We start from the raw sequence: 26,173 nt of genomic DNA on the forward strand, positions 1-26,173 counted from the left end.
ACCTAGGGTTTATTTGGATGATAACGAGTGTAAACATTTGTTGGGAACCAAAACAACGTTAATTGGAGTAGTTTTGAGTAAAGAATTTGCATTTACAACAAAATAGCATATAGTGATAGCCTTGGAGGCACGGTCGCAACGTAAATTGCTAGGCTACTTTAAGCCACTGACAGGGCTTAAAATATTATTACACTTCTGTGATACTGTGGACAGGGTTCCTACTCCCTACAGACAAACAAAGTAATTTTACCTTTGTAAGTCTACAGAGAAGGTAAGGACTGTTTCTGCAGTCAGTGCATTAGCTAAATTCTTCTTCCGGTCTCTGCCATTCTTCTTTTGGTCAATTACCGAATGCAGCACAAGCTACTTAGCCTGGAAACCAACCCAAATGTATTTTGCTCCCAAAATTTAAGGGTGGGAAATTCGGTCTGGAGTCGCTCTATTGAGAAGTCTATGCCTAAATAAGATGTGTTTGGGCCAATCAAAACGTTTGGGCAGGCTTTACACAATGATGGACAGATGAACAACAGTGAAGCAGTCATCTATGTCACCTGAGCGTGCTTGAGTTCATTTTACCAAAATCGCTGTTGCCTTAGAAGCAAGTAGATTAGATTCCGCAATCACATCTATCTCGACTTGTGCAGACATTCTACTCACAAGATGGTGGAAACCGGAATAATAGTCATTAGTCATAATAGTCATTTTCAATATCCTTTCTTTACATGTACAAAGAAAAGAATACTTCAGATTGTCTGCAAAGACCCTCTCCATAGTAGCACAGATATGTAATGATTTTTTGAGCCTAGTTAATGGCTTAAAAGAGTGATTTACAGAGGGTCTCCGTTAAAAATTGACACTTCATTCACGATAATGGTGATTCACGCAGCTGGGTGACATGTAAGTACAACTGCAGCCGCTTGGGGGCAGCATAGTCCGCTGTGGCGTTCAACGGTCGAACTGGACTGCGCATTCGACAGCAAGGGCTGTGATTGGCCGAGGTTTCAGTGCGTTTCTCTGTTTTTAGCAGCCCCTGCAACATGCTAATCCACTGTAGCCTAAGCTTTGTACATAAAGTTAAACATAGTTTTGGATTCAGTGGCAAGATTTCTTGATTGTATAGTGCCTGTCTCTCAGTAATGTTTTAAAATGAGAGCTTCGTCAGCTGGCAGTAGGCTACTTTGTCGGTAGTCATGAGAAGTTAGATTGGATGTGGTACAGACAGCAGGGCTAGTAGAAATAGGGCTCTAAAGAACTACAAAGTCACCCGCAATATGATGCGAACTTCTGGGTACTGCAGATTACCCAGCGATAGGAACTGTTTGACCAGAATACTTTATTATAGGCCTATATTGTAGTAATCTATTACTAAACCACAACATCTTAGGTGTTGGTATACATCTTAGGTGTTTTTCCTGTTAATTTGTTATGTGGGTAATATGAAAAAAAAGGAAAGTAAACCTGCTTAAATATGTTCATCCAGTATTTACTGAAAGGTGCATAATTTGAGGTGCTTGCCATCCAGTGACAAATTAGATGGGTAAATTTACCCCCTTCATAAACTTTTGTTTTACTCAAAGATTTTTTTACATTTACAGTAGGACTTTATCTCTGACCACTTTCAAGCCATGGCCTTTTGAAATTTTGATATAAAAAAATCCAATGGTGTTGGCAATGGCTTTCTTAACCCTGATGCCTAGTTTGCCAGGTTTAAAAAAAGTTATGAGAGGAAATATTTTTTGTTTGGTGTGAAACACACACACATACCTGTTTCTATGTTTTTCATTTATTTTATAATTTGTATTAATATTTATTTTATCATTATTTTATTTATAAGCTAAGGTTGCTAGCACAGGTGTCTAAAACTAGATAAAAACACTTGCACTTTCTATTTGCAGTTTTGTGTGGTATTTGAAAAAAAGAACATTGCATTTCAGAAATAGCCGGCCCTCCAATCAGATGACGTTGGCAGAATTGGCCCCCAGCTCATTTGAGTTTGAGACCCCTGATTTACAGTATGCCTAGACACATTAGCGCTCCACGTGTAGAGACTGTGCAGAATACAATGTGTGAATGATGCTCAATGATTTGTACTTTGATTTGACTTGATTTGACTTAGCCCCAAAGACTATGCTATATGCTATTTAATTGTAAATGCATATTCCGGTCTTAAAAATTTCAAAATTGCATAGATTAACGTCATTTTGGTCCTCAGTGAGAGTTTACACCACAGTTTTTAATTTGTAAAGGATATGTCACAGAGGTGTACATTTGTAGGCTAAAAATCTAATTAACAGAGGAAATAAATGTACATATGCGTACATTTATTTGTTGAAACATTAGGAATTAAAACAATACAATGTCTACAAAACCAGTAACTGTAGGAATGAACTGTGGACACAGGAGAACACACCTGTCACCTTGGTCTTGTCAACATTATGGTATTATCAGATACATACAGTTAGCCTACATAATTTTTTTGTTGAGTTTTTTAAAAAAAATTTTTTTAACTAGACGGGGTACATTTGTTGGACTTGTTAGATTGTTGCATTGTCACTGTTTGGGTTCATGAGGGACTGGGCTGGTCAATAGGTAAAAGGTTTGTTTCACAGTTCATTGCATAAATGAGGTAGTTCATATGGTGGGCTAATTAATGACCTCTTTTGCTGATCCTTTTTTGTCCGCTGCTGATTTGGTCCCCGGTGTTTCAGAGGAGGATGCTGGCCAAGAAGTGATCTGCAGAGAAAACACGAAGATAATAAACAGGTAGATGATAACAAACGTCACAACGAAAAGGTAACAAATAAATGTAAAGAGAAATATCATGTGTCGTTTCTTGTGTTGGCAAGTAGCTGGATAATAAGCGGGATATTGTATAAAACACCAGTTATTATCGGGAAAATAAGTCCCTTCAGGGCAAAGCAAAACCCCTCTGCTGCACGTCGGGGTCTGGTCCGCCCTGTTGGGACTTATTTTCCTGATAATGACCGGCATTCTATATCCCTTACATAACACATACAGTTAAGAACAAAATTGTTCATACCCCTGACAAATATTGATTTAAAGTTGATTTTCTCTTGACTGATATGTTTATTCTGACTGAAAATGACACTGCGACATGGCAAAAGGTTGTAAGACAATGTGGTAGAAACATGGAATCAAACAAATCATCGTTTATATCTTTTTTAGTATTTTTTATGAAAAATGTCAAGTCCAAAATTATTCATACCCTTTTTAAATAATCAATGGAAACATCTTTATTTGCATTAACAACTCTCAAAATGGTTCTTATAATATCTACCAAGCCTCTCCATGTGTCCACAATGATTCTAGACCACACCTTTTTAACAGCAATCCGGGTTTTCAGTCAGGAATGATTATTTGCCATCACTCTGGCCTTGTGCTCACTTTTTTGACGGATTGAGGTCTGGACTCTGGCTCTGCCACTCTAAAATGTTGATATTGTTCTCAGTTAACCATTTCTTGCCTTGTTTGGCTGTATGTTTTGGATCATTGTGTGGTTTAATGGTCAAATGCCGCTTATTGTGGCAGGTCTCTCGGCACACTGCCTGATCTTTTCCTCCAGAATCTTAATGTAGCCTCTTGTTTTAGTGTTACCGTTTACTCTGAGAAAGTCACCAGAGGGGTATTTCACAAAGGCAGAATTAAGACATCCCAGATAAGTGATAAAGCGAGGTTTGACATAGCGCTGTCTAGTCATCCTAGCTCAACTCATTTCACTAACGCTAATCCAGGATCAGTAGGAGCAACTATGTCAAGCCAGGTGTAAGTAATTCAGGATGTGTGCGCGCATTCTCGTTTCTGCCACAAAGAAATCCCACGGTTGGAATAAAAAAGACGCGGAAAATAGCGTCATTCACACAAAGTGAACAGCCGCTTTTGATACAGACTAACAATGAAGTAAAGTTGTCTTTACGTATGCACCCACATGAGTGCTTCCTTGTCTCGGCATGCAACGTCATTAAAAAAGCGCTTGCCACTGCAAAGATGCACATAGATATACCTTTATTTAGGGGTCCGAGCAGCGTAGCTGCAGGACCCCTATTGTTTCTGTACAGTTCATTTTTTTGCCAAAATTCTGTAAAAGTCATACTGCAGCCTAAACCGTAACTCCAAAACTCTTGAAATTTTCAGGTATGGTTACCATAACCCCCCTCTACCCATAACCCAAAATTTAAATTACCAGTAAAAAAAAAGATATGTTATTTCTCCTACCAGATTGACCCATAACCCAAAATTTTTTTTTAGGGTCTTATGGTCTACAAATGTTTACTTTTGATATTTTAATTTCCCGTGCGTGGCGCTATTGGGAAAAAAAAAGGTGTGCTATTAAAAGATTGACCTAGTTTGCTTTAAATATTAATCTCTAAACTCAGGTCTTGGACATGCCATTTCTACAATTTCATGGAAGAGCCAAACATCATAAAAAGTTTCACACTCTTCAAAAATAATCGAATCTTCACCAAAATTCTCACAGACAATGTTTAGACCAAGCATCACAAAAGTTATCGCTCAGAATTTTGATATTTTGTTCCATTTCAGAGATATAGGCCAACAAAGTTAGACCACTTAGGCCTTTTTTCCTATATCACCTATATTCCTATAAACCGTGAAGTCCTAGAAACTTCACATTTCAAGTATTGTACCAGTACCCCCCACTACCCATAACCCAAAATTTGGGGTACTGCACCCAAAGGTGGCACTCTTGTTGCTCCGGAGCAGGGGCTCAGACCAGGATAAATTGTTTGCTCGCCCTCAGTTCACTCTTTTGTTCATCTCAACCCAGCACTCCAGTGTGTCCTGCTCTGTGTGTCGCCTTTGAGTTAACGTGAAGTCATCACTTTTAATGACCCTCACTATGACTTTTTTCCATCATTTTATCAGTTTGTAGAGTAGCTCTGCCATCATGTGTAAAGTTAAGGTCTTTGTTTGTTGGTTTGGTGTGTTGGGAGTCCCATGTGAGAGATGATTAGGTGATGTTGGTTGACTTGGGATGTCAAGTATTGTTTAGTTGTACCTTATATAGCCATATGATTTCAGTTTATTGTTCAAATGTCAATTGGTTTGTTTGTGAGTTGGGATCTGTACTGATTTACACCATTTCACTGATTACTCCATTTTCTGTTTGTTCCTCTTTGATGCAGCACACATACAAGTAAAAATAAAAAGAACAGATGAATTGAAACTCAAATAAAGTTCACTTGTGTTGCACGAAACCTGCCATCTCGATGTTATCACTCCATACCATTGAGCCTTCTGACCCCAGGCTCTGCCTGCTCACCACACACACACTCACTCTACCTGGACCCACATTGCCCCCTACAGTTCCTTCCAGTTGGGTTGTGGAGGTTAGCATACTAGAATATAATACTGTTAAGAATACTGTTGGGTTGTGGAGGTTAGCACATTAAGCCACAGCTACAGCTACTTGCTATGTTACAGCTACTTGTCAGGGACTTATTGTACCAAGGCAGAAGTATAACTGCATAATTATAGGCTGTTCATTTATTGACTTCAACACAGAACCCATCCCCACCCCTTCACCTACCACCACAAAATACAATTCCATTCTGTGGGAAACACTGCCTTCCATTATCGTGACCCTTCATCTTATCCATGACAAATGCATAGTCTGTAGAATACAGTATTGTTAGAATACTATTGAGTTGTGGAGATTAGCGCACTAGAATACTACTGTTAGAATACTGTTGGGTTGTGGAGGTTAGCACACTAGAATAGGGTATTGTTAGAATACTATTAGGTAGTGGAGGTTAGCACACTATAATGTTACAGCACAGGGTAATCTAATTTTATGCATCAAATTTATTCCAATCCAACTCAAAAGTTTTGAACAACACAAAGTGAAGGTTTTTATCCAGATCAAAACCAAGAATAGATTATGTGATCTAATCCAATTTCAGGACCCTTGTTTCCCTTTGAACAACCCATTTTCAAGATTTGATCCAATCCGATAGCCGAAATCCAGCAACTGAAATCCGATAACCGAAATCCGATCACGTTTCTTTTGAACAATTGGGCCCAAACAATCAAAGCAAATGTAAAATTAAAAAGCTATGCTACCTCATGTTCGTTTTGCTCGGACCCCGTAAATCTTATATTATTATAGTTGAAAACACCTTCGAAAACTTGCCCCTCCACTTCCAACTACAGCAACTACAGCAAACTCCATTTCACAAAACCTAGATTAAGGGATTAAGCTGGGATTTTTTGGTTATCCTGGATGAATTTAGCCTTGACTTGGTTTCACAAAAGAGATGGCACATAAATTACCATGGGGATTTATTCTCTGCACCTAGCCTGGTTCCGACCAGGCTAACAGCCAAGCTAAGTTAATTCTAATGATAATTATGTTGTCTTATTGGTTCAGCTAGGTGTCATTCAAATCAGATCTCCGTGCTAATTAATAAACCGGATTGTCTGCCTACTACCATATGGTTATTATTTTAATTGTGATAGCCTTATAATTATTAACATAGGCCTAGGTTGTTTGCTTCTTTTGTTGATAGACGTTTGCTGAATAGCCTACTGTAGTTGATTGGAAGGGGGGGATGTATTAATTCTGCCTTTGTGAAATACCCCTCAGGTGTGTCCTTATAAAGGTTTCTTTATAGCTTTAAAGCTTTCTTTTTTGATTCAATGTGTTGTTGGGCATGTTCTCTGAGTCAGAAGTATTTGATCAGGACACTCCTGTAGACTTTGAGCTCCATTTCCTCATACTCCTCACATCCTCGCTGCATCTGCTTTGATGTTTAAAGCCACACATTCTTCCGGCTGTAATATTTTTACTACTACTTTAACTACGCTTACTGGTGTTGCTCCAACTGTTTTATTGCTTAATGTTGCTACCATTGTTTCCCCCAACGTCACCCCCACTGGTCAGTGATCACTTTGCCATCCTGAAATGACAATTGTGGATAGGAATAATGTTGGCTATCTGAAATTTAAGGCCAATTACACATAAATTGCAAAAGTCACAATACTGAAAATAACAAACCATGAACAGCAAAAAACACCTAATAAGAATAATAAAGTGGATATTGTAAATAACAATTGTGGATAAGAAGACAGGCGTGTTAACTTTGACTTTAAATCATGGATATTGGCAAAACACATTTTTTTAAAAAAAACATTTTTTTTTTTAAACTACAGTATCCTTCACATTTATTGCCACCACTGGTAAAGATGAGTAAAAACAGGCACTGAAAAATCATCTAAAATAACTCTGCCACCAAATAGTGGCTAGCGACCGACACTAAAAGCCTTTGTGTCATATATTTCTCAAGCCATTCATAACAGCTACAATTTTTACATTATACTATTTGCAATTGATCCGTGCAAACTTAAAATATAAATCAGGACTGACATTGATAAGGTGGGTGCACAACAACTGTCACATAATTTACATGGCCAATAGTCTGCACCGCAAAGCAGATGAAGCTGTTGATCATGGCACAGTATAGACAGACAAAGGACCAATTCATCTGGCAGAGTGTCGCTAGATTCCAGCGCAAGGCTGATGTAGCTCTAATGCAGTGGTTCTCAAAGTGTGGGGCGGGCCCCACTAGTGGGGAATAGAGACATGACAGGTGGGGCGCGATGAACAGGAGGACATTTGTATTTTGTGCCTGTCGTTATTAATGCCTTTCTTTTTTGACAAGGATGATCATAGTTTCAAAACAAAATAGCCACACACAAACATAGGAGTCATAAAAAGACCATAGACATATAAAAAGACCAACATATGAATTAAAACATCAGACCCAGAGGACGTAGAAGGGAAATGTAACATGGAACCAACGTTTTTAACGTTACAATTTTGCCAGGGTGATGGGGTCAGGTGGAGCTGCACCTCCAAAGTGGGGAATGACAGAAAAAGTTTGAGAACAGGTGGAGCTGCACCTCCAAAGTGGGGAATGACAGAAAAAGTTTGAGAACCACTGGTCTAATGGAACCACATTTGGCCAATTTAAGCTTTGAGTTTTAAGTTTTATTTCTTATTCACCTCGCTTCTAATAGTTTAATTCCTTATCATTTTATTGTTGCTATGGCGACGCACTTTAGTGCAGTGGCTTCTCTAGCCCCCAGTGTTAAACCTAGTAAGAGGGTTTTTGCGGTATGCGACAGTGTCAGTGTCTCAGATTATCAGAGTGTATAAGAGAGAATACGATACAGTGCAGTGGGACTTCTGGATAGGAGAATCGACTTTCACTTAGAGCTACGCTTGGCAGGCTACAGTTGCTAAGGGCATCAGAATGGCGCAACAAAATAACATTACAGCGGTGCAAAGGCAAGAGGAGGAGGTGGTGTGATAGGAAGCAGAAGAGGGGCATCAAGCGTCGCACCTTGATAAAGTATTCCATTTTGTTAGTCCCTGCATATTGTCCTGTGCTCAAGTCTAAAAAACCAAGGCAAAAGACCATCACTGTGTGGCCTACTGATGCTTCAGGACTGCATTAGATGCACTGATTGCCAGATGTTCAGAGAGGCAACAACAAGCGAGGGAGTTGTGGACCTGGAAGAGCATGCGTCAACAGTAACCAGCTACATCAGCAAATGCAGGGAGGATATCACTGTCACCAGAACAAATATCATTCATCACAACCAGAAATCCTGGCTGAATGCAGAGGTCCGTTTACTACTGAAAGCACGGAACACAGCATTCAGATCAGGAGATGGGACCACACTCGGGGCAATGAGAAGGGAACTGGTGGCAGGAATTAAGAGTTATGCTCTCAAAAAGAAGAGGTATGCTCTCAAAATCCAGGGTCATTTTTCCTCCAATGACCCTAGAAATATGTGCATCAAAAGCATCTCGGGTTATAACAACAAGAACACTGACCCGTCCCTACCTGATGTCCTAAATACCTTCTACGCTCATTTTGAAGAATCACAGCCCCTTCCCACAGCCAGACTCAGACTATGAGTCGCCCTTTACAGTGACGGCAACAGAGGTGAGAAGGTCCCTGTTGAAGATTAACACCCGAAAAGCTGCGGGACCAGACAAGATCCCTGGCAGGGCCTTGAAGGACTGCGCTCACCAGCTAACAGAGTTACTGACAGACATTCTTAACATCTCACTCTTTCAGGAAGCTGCACCAACATGTCTTAAGACCTCTACTATCATCCCAGTCCCTAGGAGCTCCACAGTGTCATGCCTGAATGACTATAGTCCAGTGGCTCTGACTCCCATAAGCTTTGAGAGGCTGGTAATGGCTGAGATAAAGAGGACGATTAATGTAACTGTGGACCCCCTTCAGCAGAGGTGTGGACTCGAGTCACATGACTTGGACTCAAGTCATGATTTTGATGACTTCAGACTTGACAAAATTAGAAATTACTTGTAACTCGACTTCCATGCTATTGACTTGAGACTTTGCTCGAACTTTGCCCCTTTGACTTGTAATGACTTGTAAAATTATTTGTATTTTATAAAAACAACAATTTTCTGCCCATACAAACAGCAGTCTCAAATTCATTGTTAAAGTTACACCTGCAATGCAACGTTATTTACATGGAATGCACCAAGGTGGACATCTCGGGTTCAGAAAGTAAACCTCCTGTCCTGCCAAGTATTTGATCCAACCATTTAGTAAACCAGCTCATCCTAATTAGCAGCCAGGTATATCAGATAGTTAGTGTAGTGATATCAACTGTGTAAAGTGCACAGGTAGAAAGAATCAGAGGTGGGACAAAGTCACTGTTTGGCAAGTCTCAAGTCTTAACGCTGAAGTCCAAGTCAAGTCCCAAGTCAAGACAGAGATGTTCCAAGCAAGTCTAAGTCAAGTATTACCAAGGCCAAGTCCTAAACAAGTCACTATCGTATTACCGCATATTAATATGTCATCAATCATGCTTTCTATATATCATTCTTATCAATATATTGTAGCGATCTCACCCTCAGACAAGATTCAGCTTTGGCCAGGACGGCCATTTATTGGAACAGGCAGACTCAAACACAATCAGACAAACTAGGACAGGGCAACACATGGGTAGTCTCAGCCGCACATGTAACACACAATAAGGGTTTACCACACACATCAACACAAGGATAAACACATGAGGTACAACTAAAGAGACTAACACGCTAACAAATACACAACATGCTAAACGTAACTACAACCATTATAACCGACATTACACATTCTAGCATTCACTCGCACTGCATTCTGGGAGACACTCATTCAACGCTAAACATGAACATCCACCGACGCTACAATATCATACATGACATATTGAAGTGTTTTAAAACACTTATAAGCACAAGCCCAAAGACAAACAAAGTATCCTTTGTTCTCTTACTGAGGAAAAGTAAGAGTGAATACAGGATTTTTGATTCTAATGAGTTCACTAACTGGTAATAGAGCTGCACAGTCCCGCCCACAGCCAAAATGCGGTTAGGTGTCGGATGTAAGATTCCCATTCATTTGTCCCATTGACGTTTGGAAAAATCTGTATCTAAAGAGTTTTACAGCATGTCTTAGGCTAACCAGCTACGGCATAACTCATAAGCATACAACATATCATTTCGAGTGAAAAAACGAAGAGAAAATCCAAAACAAGTCAAAGAAGACTGTGTACATATTTTCATTTCCGTGCGAAGGAACTACTCATCCCATAAACCACCGCGCCTCACTGAATAATATAGGCAAAATCGGCGCGATTTATTTTGCCATTTCCAACCGGCGACAGTACGCGAACCCTTTCCTCCAAACAGTGATTTTTATATAGTGATTGTGCAGTTAATAGCAGTTATTTCTGGAGTATTTGTGTAAATAATAGTGTTTTGATATTGAATTTTATATTTATCATCGTGTATTTTATATTGTGTGTGTGTGAAAGCGGTTAACGTTAACGGCAGTGCTTCGTAACGTTACCTGACTCATCCTATGCTGTCATCACTGCTCAGTCGGGCTGATGCATGGACTGGTGCATGGTATGCTCTTGGACCACCATATTCAGTTTATTAATTTGCCGTGAATTATTACACAAAATGTTCATTAAATGCACAAAGTATTCCTAGGTTAATGATTGATATGAATCATACAGTATGAAGGCTACAGTAGCCTAGCTAATGTTAATTAGCACTGCTAGCAGCATTAACGTTACCAACCTCCCTGCTTAACTCACCACAACTTTGTAGGTCTTGTCCCTCATGTTGGCCCTTACAAAACCCACAAACTGACTCTCGGACACACAACAGTCAACAATGTGACCCGATTTAAAGTGGCTTTCACCCCTTTGGACACTCACTAAGACATAATATATTTCATACCTGTGTTGCAGCATGTAGGCTAATGTTAGCTGCATTATGTAATGACATACAATGTCGGAAATGCTAAAGGTTAGCCTGTCGGCTACCTGAAAAGTTTGAGTGTTTAAACTAACATTTACAGTGGTCTATTTGATAGTGTATTGGCCCTGACTAAGTTCGTGTGATGTATAAACCCCAATCCTTGTTGATACAAGTACCAATATTTGTCAAGAAAGTTTTTAATCACATTAAGATTTTCGCCATAGGCAGTAAAAGACTCAATATTTTTTGTTGAGAAAGTTTCAAACTATGACCATAACGGCCTTCCACCAATCAGAGGCATCATTGTGGGATTGTTCAGGATTGTGGGTAATGAAGTACTTATCCAAGAGATCGCGAATAAAAGGCATTTATCTCAAAACAAGGTTAGTGCCCCATGAACTCTTGGTGTCTATAGGAGCATATACAAACGCTTAGTACAGCCGTAGCTGGTTTTAAGTCTACCACGTGCAGTTAAGTTTTTATGGCTTATACCGCAATTGTCAATGGAGAAATTGCATTGAATTTTTACATCCGGCATCGGCTGTGGGCGGGACTGTGCAGCTCTATACTATGTCCCGCCCTTTAATGTTAATGAAGCAACTTTAAAGGAACACACCCACTTTTTGGGACTTTAGCTCATTCACCGTGTTTCCCAGAGTTCGATAAGTCGAACGTGCGATAAGTCGAACGCCTTTCTCATCTCTGTGCATGTAGTTAGGCTACTCGGTCTGACGCACCCACCGCTAGTCTAGCTTATCACAAGTGCCCCGAAGTGGCTGGCTTCATTAGCCTACACCTCCCAATAGTGACAAAAGAATTCCAACATTTCCTATTTACATGCTGTGATTTGTATTTACAATGTGTACAAATAACAATGTCATATGAGACACAGCCCTTTTGTAAGCACATAGGCTACTTGGTTGGAACTATGTTTTCATTTAGGGAAATCAATGCTCCTTGGGGTTTGAAGAAGTAGACCTAACACCGGAGCTTTTCAGGTGCTGCTTGCAAATCACTTCGCCCAAGTAGCTGTGCTTCACCAGAATGTGAACATAGTAGCCTACCAAGTATGTGGTATGAAATTGGGTTATTCTCCCCTAGAGTTAGATGAGCAAAAGCATTTTTGTCTCCTTGCATGCATTGTCTTAGTCTGAATGACTATGAATGAATATGAACGCAAGTGTAAATCATCCCGTAGCTTGTTTAGATGAGCCACAAGCTTGCTCTCGTGTTCTAGGCAAGCGCCCAGCACTACTGAGACAGCTGCTGCCCTGGTGGCGTCCATGTTCTTTTCCACAAAGATGAACTGGAACGCTAAAGTGCTACATCACGTTAGCGCATAACTCGGGCAGTGTGAGCCAAATGGATAGAGAGCAACACGAGAGCTTTTCAGGTGTTTCAAATAGCTGCTTCGCCGGAATGTGAACATACCAGTACCATTCCAGTACCAAGTGGTATGGAATTGAGTTAGCCTATTCACCGTCTCCCCTAGAGATACGATTAGATAAGTGAGCAAAAGCATTTTTGTCTCCTTACATGCATTGTCTTAGCTTAGCTTAGTGAATGGATTCTCTCTTAGTAAAAGTGAGTCAATGAAAAAATCCCTAATTACTTGTGGCCTGGTGGTATTCACAAAAATACAAATGGCAATGCAGATTAAGACAAGGCGATTTAGGCAGATATATTGATTTGAGATTACAGCATATTGGGGCGAAGCACTTCTGACCTTTTGGTACCTACTTGGGTGCAGAGATATCACGCAACACATGAGTAGGCTACCTTGTCTCACTCGCCACAGCACAGACAATCTCTACTCTTTAAAAACAGCCCCTACAAGATGCTTGGCGATTCTGACCTTTTGACGATCGAAACTATCTCAACAACAGAGACATGAAACTGCCCCAACTGGTCCCTGACAAGTCAAGAACTAGGACTACAGTGCATTCCCCTCCAAGATGCCTGGAGCATTGTGCTCAATGTCCCCAATTATGTTGTTGGCTGCACTGCATTCTAAACCATTCTAAGCTGTTACACACCCCATAGCTGTTTTGTCATTCAAAATGTTATGTGGGCTTATAGTCCGTGAGCCAGAGGGGTTGGTCGTTACCTTTTCTGAAAGCCTGGAATCAATGATGTATGATGGCCATCTGACAAGAGTAGCTGTTTTGAGTTATCACACATAATGTAAACTAAGGTTGAGAAAATAATGTGTATAAATCAAGCAGTACACTGACATAGCTGAACATCTATATTGGACATATTGTTTTGTTATGTTTGGTATCATTTTAAAGGGGAGACTCTGAGCTTTCATTTAAATCCTTTTGTGAACATTTTGGATAAGTACAGCCAACCCTGGAGCTCTTCAAACTTTTAATCACACACATTTTCCTGCCATTTCCGCCTAAGTCATCTTTTGTCTTTTAATCCTGTGGCACCAGGGAGCATCAGAGAAACAAAATCCAAACACTGAAATACTGGCATAACCCTAAGGATTCAGAAAATGTATCATTTACCCATATTATCTGATTTGGAGGGGGTGATTTTCAGTCTTATATCAGACATGGCATTTGAGAAAATAATGCGTATAAATTAAGCAGTGACACTGACATAGCTGAAAATCTAAAAACGGTATAACAAATAATAGAGATGCACCGATTGCAATTTTTGGGCCGGTTCCAATTTCCGATTTTTCATAGAGTTTCACCCACCGATACCGATTTTAGCCGATTCCGATTTCATTTCTTCTAACCATTTTACATCACACACAAATAGCTATTTTCTATCTTTTCTTTAATAGAACATGTTAATATAGAAATGTATAATTAACTTATCAATAATGAAATGGCTGTTAAAAAAATGGAACCCGTGATTAGACAGATTCTTCTTCAAGTCTAACTTCAGCTGCAGTATCAAACTATAATGCCAGTGTAATTATAATGCCATATGCTATTATGCCAACTGCAGTGTGGGAACATTCATTTCACACAGACTACTAATATAAATGCACTGTTATGGAACATCCATTTTTTTCTTCTCACATCCAATATCTACGGAGCCCTCCGGGTGACATGGGGAAAAAAAACATGGGTTAAAAATAAAAAAAAATAAAAATAAAAAAAAGTCATGGGGAAAAAAACATGAAGAAGAAAAAAAAAAAACGATGTACTTTTGCGGGATCTCGCAAAACTTTTTTTCTACTTTTGGAACTTGATGGGCTTCCTACTTGACCCCAATAGGCCCACAAACCACTACCGCCAGATGGCAATCATATCATGATACTATGATTGCTCTATCACTGTTGCGTTTTGTGGGTTTTCTGGACACATTACAGTAGGCCAATGACACGGGAGGGGGGGGAGACACCTGCGTGCACACGCACACACACACACACACACACACACACACGCACACACACACACACACACACACGCACACACAGGCGCGTAGCAAGCGTGGGGATGTGGGTGTTATAACGTACACAATTTTGCTGGAACACGATTCTATCCCCCACACTTTTTGTCAGATTAAATTCAAAGTAAAATATGGAAATAAACGCTCCCGTAAAGAGTTGGAACCGTATCTATAACTCACACACAGAGACACAAATAGGTCTGTTGATTTGATTGAACGGTCATCCAGCCAATCACATCAATTTAGGTGAAGAACCAGAGCCGCTCTGATCAAATTCAAAGTGTGCGTCTTTCAAGGCTATGCTGCTGCTTGGGTCTGCATTGTAACATCTGCAGTGAGCAGATTTCAGATAGAATTGAAATGATAATTGTTACCGCATTATGCTAATTTAGTAAACCAAAATTCACTGTCTGACTGACAGTTTTTGTCACAATGCAGGGAGTCAAAGTGAAAGCGGGGTGCATGCACCAAGGCACCTGTTTCTGCAGGAAAACCTTTGGCTACTGTTCTCAGAGCATTATGCTTTCTCTGCCTATGATCTGCAGCTTTTCTCAAACTATGGGCCTCCTCAACAATTAACCTACTACTGCTCCACGTAGCCGCGAAATTAAGTTATGCCCGGTGCTTCACACGTCTGCTCATTTGCAGCATACTCAGTCCCGGCGGCATGGGGGGGCTTTGGGGGGCCGGGCCCATCCTGGAAGTCATCTGTGCCCGCCCTGGGCGAGCTTGGCTGCACCAACCAACCCCACTTCCCCAATCCCATAGATTGATTTTGAACATTAATTAAATGTAGGCCTATATTATAGGTTTGTCAATATAGCAAGTAGCAAATAAAACTTGTAAAATCTGTATTAGGCCTATTCCGTAGCTTATTAATCAGGAACATAAGGTAAGCCCAGCTATCTCCTTAATGGAAAGGACGTTTTAGTGGCACAGTTTAGGTTAGCCTACTTCACTTCTGCACTAACCCCTGTCATCCGATGACAAATGGGCATTTCTCAGATTTCCTATTTGGGTTACTGAAATTCTGAAAAATAAAATTCAAACTTTTACTAATTGGTATGCAACAAGTTATCAGTCATTTTGATAGGAGTAACCTTGTGAGCTTGGTTGAGACCACAATATAAGGGAATTTATGTTTTTTTGTCATTTTTCAGGTAAATGTCATCACCATCACATTATCTAATATGTACATTTTAAAGATGAAATGGTCAATCAATGATCAATCAATGATAAATTATGGTTTCACATGAAGTCTATTTTATCTTGAACTTATTAGAATTGTTGATTTTTACTTACAATATGAATTATAGTCGTTTAAGTATCTTATTTTTTTATTTTTTCACTCGACCCTGGCTTGGAATTTCATTTATTTGAAATAAATGCCATACATCATATCTGTTTTCATCCAGTGGCAATTTAGACTGTCCAACATTGTCAAAAATATCCAATTAATGTAATTTATTGTAATTTATACATATTCTATTGGCAAAAAATATGCATGGTGATGGTGATGACATTGCAGTTCTGGTAATGACATTTGTTGCAGTGATGAAAAAAACACTGATCGTAATCTATTGCAATTAAATGTTTATAATTTAGAAACCCAAGTTGAACTGACTTTGTGAGAAAAAAAAAACGTATTTCTTTTAAAAATAGTACTTTAAATGTATCTGCAAAAATATCATCACCAACACAGTCGTCATTACCACTACATTTCAAGCTATAATGTGCTGGTAATGACTGTGTTGGTGATGACATTTATACCGAAAAACTACCCGAAGAAGCAAAAATGATCACCATGCAAGTGTAGCTAGCTTTCTACATGTAATGTACATCATTTAAACTATTAAAGTCATTTTAAAATGTCAGGAATATTCAAAAATACAGAAATACAATGCGTATGGTAATGACACATAATAAGTGTACATGCCCAAAACGAGGGATAAAGAGTAGATTTTCTTATGTTTCTGGACATCAAGGCATCAATCTTTCTGCTTGACACCCATGTATTCCACTGTGATATTAGGTGACCATGGTTACCAAATATTTTTTTGATGAAAAAACAGTAGCAAAGTGCCTTTATGTAGAGTGTGCTGGTAATGATGGCTAAACCATGGGACAGGTAAACATTAAGCAAAATAAAACAGGAAATGCATATATATGCATAATGCGTGCATGCAGTTCATTAGTTCAGGTAACATTTAATTCATATGCATGATTTTTTAAATTAATTTTTGATAAATAATGTTTGAGATATGGCACAATATGTGAAAACTCTGGTTGCAGACAACACCAAAACACTGATATTGTACCATAAAACACCAATAAAATGTGTCTAAATCATGAGTAGGAGCAACCATTAAAAAAGTCTAGGCTTGTTTTTCTTTATACTAATTAGTGATGCTAAACATTATTAGATTTAATGCGTTTTTAATAGAATTACACCCTGTGGACAGAAATAGGCCCCAATTCTGGGAAATACCCAAATATGGCTTATCGGCTGGCAGGTAGTCTCATATCGTAATTAGTAGAAGTAGGCCTAGTTTCTGGGTTTGTTTGATAGCGTTAGCCTTTACTGTTTTTTCTTCTGACCTAGTCGGAGAACATAGGGGAGCTTGTTACCGCTCCAGGGCCGAAGTTATCTGTAACGTCGGGGCTAACTCCCTAACCCTCTATCTGAAAGTGGTTAGCAAATGAACGAGGATTTTGGTTTTATCTGCAAATTTATTTTTGCATTACTTTGAATATGACTCGCTCCAGTCTCAACAGCACGTCTACTTTTTCCACACGCATCTCAGTTCTAAAACACATATCCCCTCTCGCTTTCTCTCTCTCCATCCCTGCTCACGGGGCTCTCTTAAAGGAGCTGCACCATTTTACAACAATTGCATCTACATTTTCAGTTTAAGCTTAAACTATCGTGATCAATTTAAGTTCCCGTGCCCCCCCTGGAAAGGTGTAATGCCCATAAGTGAATTTGTGTCTGCCGCCGGGTCTGAGCATACTTATTCATTTGGTGTCATCAACTATATAGAAATAGCCCAGTCAGCACACATAGGCCTACAGTACGTCTCCAAGACGCTTGGAAAGGATCAGCTCAATTACATCGCGTTCCATTTAGAACGTCTTATTTGATCTGATCTTACAAACGGCGGCATCAAGACACATTTGAATTCTAGGCTACATCGGAGATAGAACGCTTATGATCGCTCATGCAATGTGTGCGTCCCTGCAGCAAGTGAAACTGGAGGTAACGTGGGCTAGAAGCAACAATAGTTTAATCAACAACGTGGCTTCTTCCTGTAACGATCAATGGAAAAATGCATAGAAACTGCTAATCATAATCTTTAAATTGACATTAATTAAGCTGGCTATATGCAATTTATTTATATTCCCTTTGCATATGTTTGGGTAGACTTCAAACGTTTTTGAATTTGAGCTTACAGTTCTGTGTCCTTTACATTTATTTAATAGGTATTAGTGATACCTCGAAATTAGGCTGCTGTCTGTTAGGCAATTTATTGTAACCTGCTAACCCATATGCACAAAACATAATTTCTGAAATGATTTCTTGATTTATAACATGAGATATGTCTCCATGTAGGGTAGTGTCAAATATTGACGTGATAGCAGGTAGCATGTAGGCCTACATGTCACATGAGCCACACATATGAGGGGCGCTGCTTCTTCTGTCCCTCCCGAACTGCATTAAAATGGTGTTTTTAGCAATCAGAATTTCCATTTTTTTTCGGGGGAGAAACTCCCGGACACCAATATAGTCCGCACCCCTCTTAGAAAATACTTACAACGTCCCTGTAGGGAGTTATTTATAATTTGGCCAGAGTGTTTCATTTTCCTATCCCACAACCCCCACACTTTTAAAAAGCTTGATACGCCTCTGACACACACACACACAACATACAGGAACATCACAATGCAACTAAGCTCGGCGCTACAATTATGATCAAAGGCCTATGCAATTATTGACAGAATTTAACGGACCTTTGTTCCTCCCGTTCGCCTCGTTCGCCCTCTGATATGATTGCTATCTGGCGGTAGTGGTTTGTGGGCCTATTGGGGTCAAGTAGGAAGCCCAGCAAGTTCCAAAAGTAGAAAAAAAGTACATCGTTTTTTTTTTTTTTTTTCTTCTTCGTTTTTTTCCCACATGACTTTTTTTTTTTTTTTTAACCCATGTTTTTTTCCCCCCATGTCACCCGGGGGGCTCCGTAAATATCCAACTAAAGATATAAGAACAATTTTCATGATACATTTGAACATGCTACCATTGAACATATTTTCATATGCATTGATTCATTTATGGGGAGTAGGCTATCACGCAAACACAGGAGAGGAGAAGTGCTAATAGCGATTAGGTGCTCCACCATATATAAAAACAGTGCACGTCTGTTTTGCGGTGAAAAACTTAAATTCAAATTCCGGTTAAATGCATCAATTAGGCTATAGAAACTTTCAGAGACAGCTGATTCAGTATTCAGAGCATCCGTTTTTCTTCATTGTAGGCTACAATGGCAAAAGCAACTTTAACTTTTGTTTGCCTTTCTAATAGGCTATCGTTTGTTCACTTCCACGACATATCCACTTCTCAATTTGCTAGGCATAGCCCTAGTCTACGCAGTAAATAGTTCTAGTATTTTTTTAAGTGGAGTACATGTAGAACTACTACTGGCTAGGGCTACTGTGTCGCTGCTTGTTGACATCTTATTATCGTGTGTAGCCTATGATCGCTAAACTTTGATTCTTTTTAATGTCGCAATCGGTTATCTCCGTTCAGCTGCGCTTGTGGTTCAGCTGTGGGCACGCAATTAGCGGCAGGGATGGGCGGTGATGAGCGTTTACGTAGCCTATGAAGTGACAGCTTAGTAAATTCCACGCTAATATGGCAAAGCACAGCGTTAAGCTGCATAGGAAAACTCAATAGCCCTACGCCCAGGCCTGAGTCTCAACAAATGAGACATGGATTCCTATGTTTTAAGGTGTGGTAAGCCCAATTATGACATTGCAGAATGGAGAGGACTTAGAGGAGGTCACACAGTGCACAACTGACTACCTGAACTTCTGCATGGACATTGTTGTTCCCACCAGAACTGTAATGCTGCTTTCCCAACAACAAGCCTTGGATAACCAGCAATGTCAAGACCCTTCTTAACAGGAAAAAAGATGGCGTTCAGAGAGGGGACATGGCAGAGCTGAGGCGCGTGCAAGGGGAACTCAAATTCAAGCTGAAGGAAGCTAAGGAGGATTACAGAAAGAAGGTGGAACAGAAGCTGCAGGAAAACAACTTGAAGGAGACATGGGACTGCATGAAGGTTATCACTGGCCTGAAGAAGAACAGCAGCTCTGTGGAGGGGGACCTGGACAGGGCGAACCAGTTGAAACACTTCTACAACAGGTTTGACTGCCCTGCTCCAGCTTCAATGGCGGTGGTCTGTCCACCATCCCCCGGCCCCCACCCTCACACCCCCTCAATACCAGTGCAACACTCACCTCCATCATCACAGGCTATCGTACCCCCACCATCACTGGATTTTGCACCCCTCCCCTACATGGCGATCACAATTGCATCTACATTTTCAGTTTAAGCTTAAACTATCGTGATCAATTTAAGTTCCCGTGCCCCCCCTGGAAAGGTGTAATGCCCATAAGTGAATTTGTGTCTGCCGGTCTGGTCTGAGCATACTTATTCATTTGGTGTCATCAACTATATAGAAATAGCCCAGTCAGCACACATAGGCCTACAGTACGTCTCCAAGACGGCTTGGAAAGGATCAGCTCAATTACATCGCGTCCATTTAGAACGCCTTATTTGATCTGATCTTACAAACGGCGGCATCAAGACACATTTGAATTCTAGGCTACATCGGAGATAGAACGCTTTTATGATCGCCATGCAATGTGTGCGTCCCTGCAGCAAGTGAAACTGGAGGTAACGTGGGCTAGAAGCAACAATAGTTTAATCAACAACGTGGCTTCTTCCTGTAACGATCAATGGAAAAATGCATAGAAACTGCTAATCATAATCTTTAAATTGACATTAATTAAGCTGGCTATATGCAATTTATTTATATTCCCTTTGCATATGTTTGGGTAGACTTCAAACGTTTTTGAATTTGAGCTTACAGTTCTGTGTCCTTTACATTTATTTAATAGGTATTAGTGATACCTCGAAATTAGGCTGCTGTCTGTTAGGCAATTTATTGTAACCTGCTAACCCATATGCACAAAACATAATTTCTGAAATGATTTCTTGATTTATAACATGAGATATGTCTCCATGTAGGGTAGTGTCAAATATTGACGTGATAGCAGGTAGCATGTAGGCCTACATGTCACATGAGCCACACATATGAGGGGCGCTGCTTCTTCTGTCCCTCCCGAACTGCATTAAAATGGTGTTTTTAGCAATCAGAATTTCCATTTTTTTTCGGGGGAGAAACTCCCGGACACCAATATAGTCCGCACCCCCTCTTAGAAAATACTTACAACGCGTCCTGTAGGGAGTTATTTATAATTTGGCCAGAGTGTTTCATTTTCCTATCCCACAACCCCCACACTTTTAAAAAGCTTGATTGATACCTCACACACACACACAACATACAGGAACATCACAATGCAACTAAGCTCGGCGCTACAATTATGATCAAAGGCCTATGCAATTATTGACAGAATTTAACGGACCTTTGTTCCTCCCGATTCGCTCGTTCGGCCCTCTGATATGATTGCTATCTGGCGGTAGTGGTTTGTGGGCCTATTGGGGTCAAGTAGGAAGCCCAGCAAGTTCCAAAAGTAGAAAAAAAGTACATGGTTTTTTTTTTTTTTCTTCGTGTTTTTTTCCCACATGACTTTTTTTTTTTTTTTTTTTTTTAACCCATGTTTTTTTCCCCCCATGTCACCCGGGGGGCTCCGTAAATATCCAACTAAAGATATAAGAACAATTTTCATGATACATTTGAACATGCTACCATTGAACATATTTTCATATGCATTGATTCATTTATGGGAGTAGGCTATCACGCAAACACAGGAGAGGAGAAGTGCTAATAGCGATTAGGTGCTCCACCATATATAAAAACAGTGCACGTCTGTTTTGCGGTGAAAAACTTAAATTCAAATTCCGGTTAAATGCATCAATTAGGCTATAGAAACTTTCAGAGACAGCTGATTCAGTATTCAGAGCATCCGTTTTCTTCATTGTAGGCTACAATGGCAAAAGCAACTTTAACTTTTGTTTGCCTTTCTAATAGGCTATCGTTTGTTCACTTTCACGACATATCCACTTCTCAATTTGCTAGGCATAGCCCTAGTCTACGTGCAGTAAATAGTTCTAGTATTTTTTTAAGTGGAGTACATGTAGAACTACTACTGGCTAGGGCTACTGTGTCGCTGCTTGTTGACATCTTATTATCGTGTGTAGCCTATGATCGCTAAACTTTGATTCTTTTTAATGTCGCAATCGGTTATCTCCGTTCAGCTGCGCTTGTGGTTCAGCTGTGGGCACGCAATTAGCGGCAGGGATGGGCGGTGATGAGCGTTTACGTAGCCTATGAAGTGACAGCTTAGTAAATTCCACGCAATATGGCAAAGCACAGCGTTCGCTGCATAGGAAAACTCAATAGCCCTACGTCCAGGCCTGAGTCTCAACAAATGAGACATGGATTCCTATGTTTTAAGGTGTGGTAAGCCCAATTATGACATTGCAGAATGGAGAGGACTTAGAGGAGGTCACACAGTGCACAACTGACTACCTGAACTTCTGCATGGACATTGTTGTTCCCACCAGAACTGTACGCTGCTTTCCCAACAACAAGCCTTGGATAACCAGCAATGTCAAAACCCTTCTTAACAGGAAAAAGATGGCGTTCAGAGAGGGGGACATGGCAGAGCTGAGGCGCGTGCAAGGGGAACTCAAATTCAAGCTGAAGGAAGCTAAGGAGGATTACAGAAAGAAGGTGGAACAGAAGCTGCAGGAAAACAACTTGAAGGAGACATGGGACTGCATGAAGGTTATCACTGGCCTGAAGAAGAACAGCAGCTCTGTGGAGGGGGACCTGGACAGGGCGAACCAGTTGAAACACTTCTACAACAGGTTTGACTGCCCTGCTCCAGCTTCAATGGCGGTGGTCTGTCCACCATCCCCCGGCCCCCACCCTCACACCCCCTCAATACCAGTGCAACACTCACCTCCATCATCACAGGCTATCGTTGCCCCCACCATCACTGGATTTTGCACCCCTCCCCTACATGGCGATCACAATTGCATCTACATTTTCAGTTTAAGCTTAAACTATCGTGATCAATTTAAGTTCCCGTGCCCCCCCTGGAAAGGTGTAATGCCCATAAGTGAATTTGTGTCTGCCGCCGGGTCTGAGCATACTTATTCATTTGGTGTCATCAACTATATAGAAATAGCCCAGTCAGCACACATAGGCCTACAGTACGTCTCCAAAACGCTTGGAAAGGATCAGCTCAATTACATCGCGTTCCATTTAGAACGTCTTATTTGATCTGATCTTACAAACGGCGGCATCAAGACACATTTGAATTCTAGGCTACATCGGAGATAGAACGCTTATGATCGCTCATGCAATGTGTGCGTCCCTGCAGCAAGTGAAACTGGAGGTAACGTGGGCTAGAAGCAACAATAGTTTAATCAACAACGTGGCTTCCTGTAACGATCAATGGAAAAATGCATAGAAACTGCTAATCATAATCTTTAAATTGACATTAATTAAGCTGGCTATATGCAATTTATTTATATTCCCTTTGCATATGTTTGGGTAGACTTCAAACGTTTTTGAATTTGAGCTTACAGTTCTGTGTCCTTTACATTTATTTAATAGGTATTAGTGATACCTCGAAATTAGGCTGCTGTCTGTTAGGCAATTTATTGTAACCTGCTAACCCATATGCACAAAACATAATTTCTGAAATGATTTCTTGATTTATAACATGAGATATGTCTCCATGTAGGGTAGTGTCAAATATTGACGTGATAGCAGGTAGCATGTAGGCCTACATGTCACATGAGCCACACATATGAGGGGCGCTGCTTCTTCTGTCCCTCCCGAACTGCATTAAAATGGTGTTTTTAGCAATCAGAATTTCCATTTTTTTTTTAGGAGAAACTCCCGGACACCAATATAGTCCGCACCCCTCTTAGAAAATACTTACAACGTCCCTGTAGGGAGTTATTTATAATTTGGCCAGAGTGTTTCATTTTCCTATCCCACAACCCCCACACTTTTAAAAAGCTTGATACGCCTCTGACACACACACACAACATACAGGAACATCACAATGCAACTAAGCTCGGCGCTACAATTATGATCAAAGGCCTATGCAATTATTGACAGAATTTAACGGACCTTTGTTCCTCCCGGTTAAATTTCGTTCGCCCTCTGATATGATTGCTATCTGGCGGTAGTGGTTTGTGGGCCTATTGGGGTCAAGTAGGAAGCCCAGCAAGTTCCAAAAGTAGAAAAAAAGTACATCGTTTTTTTTTTTTTTTTTTTTTTGTTTTTTTTCCCACATGACTTTTTTTTTTTTTTTTTTTTTTTAACCCATGTTTTTTTCCCCCCATGTCACCCGGGGGGCTCCGTAAATATCCAACTAAAGATATAAGAACAATTTTCATGATACATTTGAACATGCTACCATTGAACATATTTTCATATGCATTGATTCATTTATGGGAGTAGGCTATCACGCAAACACAGGAGAGGAGAAGTGCTAATAGCGATTAGGTGCTCCACCATATATAAAAACAGTGCACGTCTGTTTTGCGGTGAAAAACTTAAATTCAAATTCCGGTTAAATGCATCAATTAGGCTATAGAAACTTTCAGAGACAGCTGATTCAGTATTCAGAGCATCCGTTTTTCTTCATTGTAGGCTACATTGTCAAAAGCCACTTTAACTTTTGTTTGCCTTTCTAATAGGCTATCGTTTGTTCACTTTCACGACATATCCACTTCTCAATTTGCTAGGCATAGCCCTAGTCTACGTGCAGTAAATAGTTCTAGTATTTTTTTAAGTGGAGTACATGTAGAACTACTACTGGCTAGGGCTACTGTGTCGCTGCTTGTTGACATCTTATTATCGCGGTGTAGCCTATGATCGCTAAACTTTGATTCTTTTAATGTCGCAATCGGTTATCTCCGCTCAGCTGCGCTTTGTGGTTCAGCTGTGGGCACGCAATTAGCGGCAGGGATGGGCGGTGATGAGCGTTTACGTAGCCTATGAAGTGACAGCTTAGTAAATTCCACGCAATATGGCAAAGCACAGCGTTAAGCTGCATAGGAAAACTCAATAGCCCTACGTCCAGGCCTGAGTCTCAACAAATGAGACATGGATTCCTATGTTTTAAGGTGTGGTAAGCCCAATTATGACATTGCAGAATGGAGAGGACTTAGAGGAGGTCACACAGTGCACAACTGACTACCTGAACTTCTGCATGGACATTGTTGTTCCCACCAGAACTGTACGCTGCTTTCCCAACAACAAGCCTTGGATAACCAGCAATGTCAAGACCCTTCTTAACAGGAAAAAGATGGCGTTCAGAGAGGGGGACATGGCAGAGCTGAGGCGCGTGCAAGGGGAACTCAAATTCAAGCTGAAGGAAGCTAAGGAGGATTACAGAAAGAAGGTGGAACAGAAGCTGCAGGAAAACAACTTGAAGGAGACATGGGACTGCATGAAGGTTATCACTGGCCTGAAGAAGAACAGCAGCTCTGTGGAGGGGGACCTGGACAGGGCGAACCAGTTGAAACACTTCTACAACAGGTTTGACTGCCCTGCTCCAGCTTCAATGGCGGTGGTCTGTCCACCATCCCCCGGCCCCCACCCTCACACCCCCTCAATACCAGTGCAACACTCACCTCCATCATCACAGGCTATCGTACCCCCACCATCACTGGATTTTGCACCCCTCCCCTACATGGCGATCACGAACAATGAGGTGACAACGACCTCAGTCAACAGCCATCAGACACACAGATCCCAGATGCACCCCTCCCCCTCCCCTCCCCTTACACCCCTCACCATTACAACAGATCAAGTGACAGTCCAACTTAAGAAATTGCGCAGCAATAAAGCAGCGGGGCCTGACAGACTGTGTCCAAGGCTACTTAAGGCCTGTGCTGCTGAACTGGGGGAGCCACTGAAGCACATCTTCAACTTGAGCCTACGCCTTGGACAAGTTCCAACACTGTGGAAGACATCATGTCTTACCCCTGTCCCTAAGAAGCCACACCCTAGTGAGCTTAATGACTACAGACCTGTCGCTCTTACATCACGTGATGAAGACAATGGAGCGATTGGTCTTAGGCATGCTCAGACCCCAGGTACGCCATGCACTAGACCTGTTACAGTTTGCATACCAGGAGAAAGTGGACGTGGACGATGCCAT

The 26,173-nt window shown here is 40.7% G+C and overlaps 1 protein-coding gene across 3 annotated transcripts in view; it reads right to left on the minus strand.

Annotated features, from left to right (window-relative positions):
* Positions 1-26,173, minus strand: part of LOC125294782 (leucine-rich repeat-containing protein 43-like) — an 84,574-nt gene that overhangs the window by 11,946 nt on the left and 46,455 nt on the right. For all 3 annotated transcript variants that reach the window (XR_007193561.1, XR_007193560.1, XM_048243778.1), the window contains exon 9: positions 2,656-2,733. Coding sequence is in view for 1 of the 3 variants with exons in the window: in XM_048243778.1 (XP_048099735.1) it covers positions 2,656-2,733 (78 nt within the window). In the remaining 2 variants the exon portion in view is untranslated. The remainder of the gene's footprint in view (positions 1-2,655; positions 2,734-26,173) is intronic.

The sequence above is a fragment of the Alosa alosa genome, chromosome 5 (genome assembly GCF_017589495.1).
Source record: "Alosa alosa isolate M-15738 ecotype Scorff River chromosome 5, AALO_Geno_1.1, whole genome shotgun sequence".
Taxonomy (NCBI): domain Eukaryota; kingdom Metazoa; phylum Chordata; class Actinopteri; order Clupeiformes; family Clupeidae; genus Alosa; species Alosa alosa.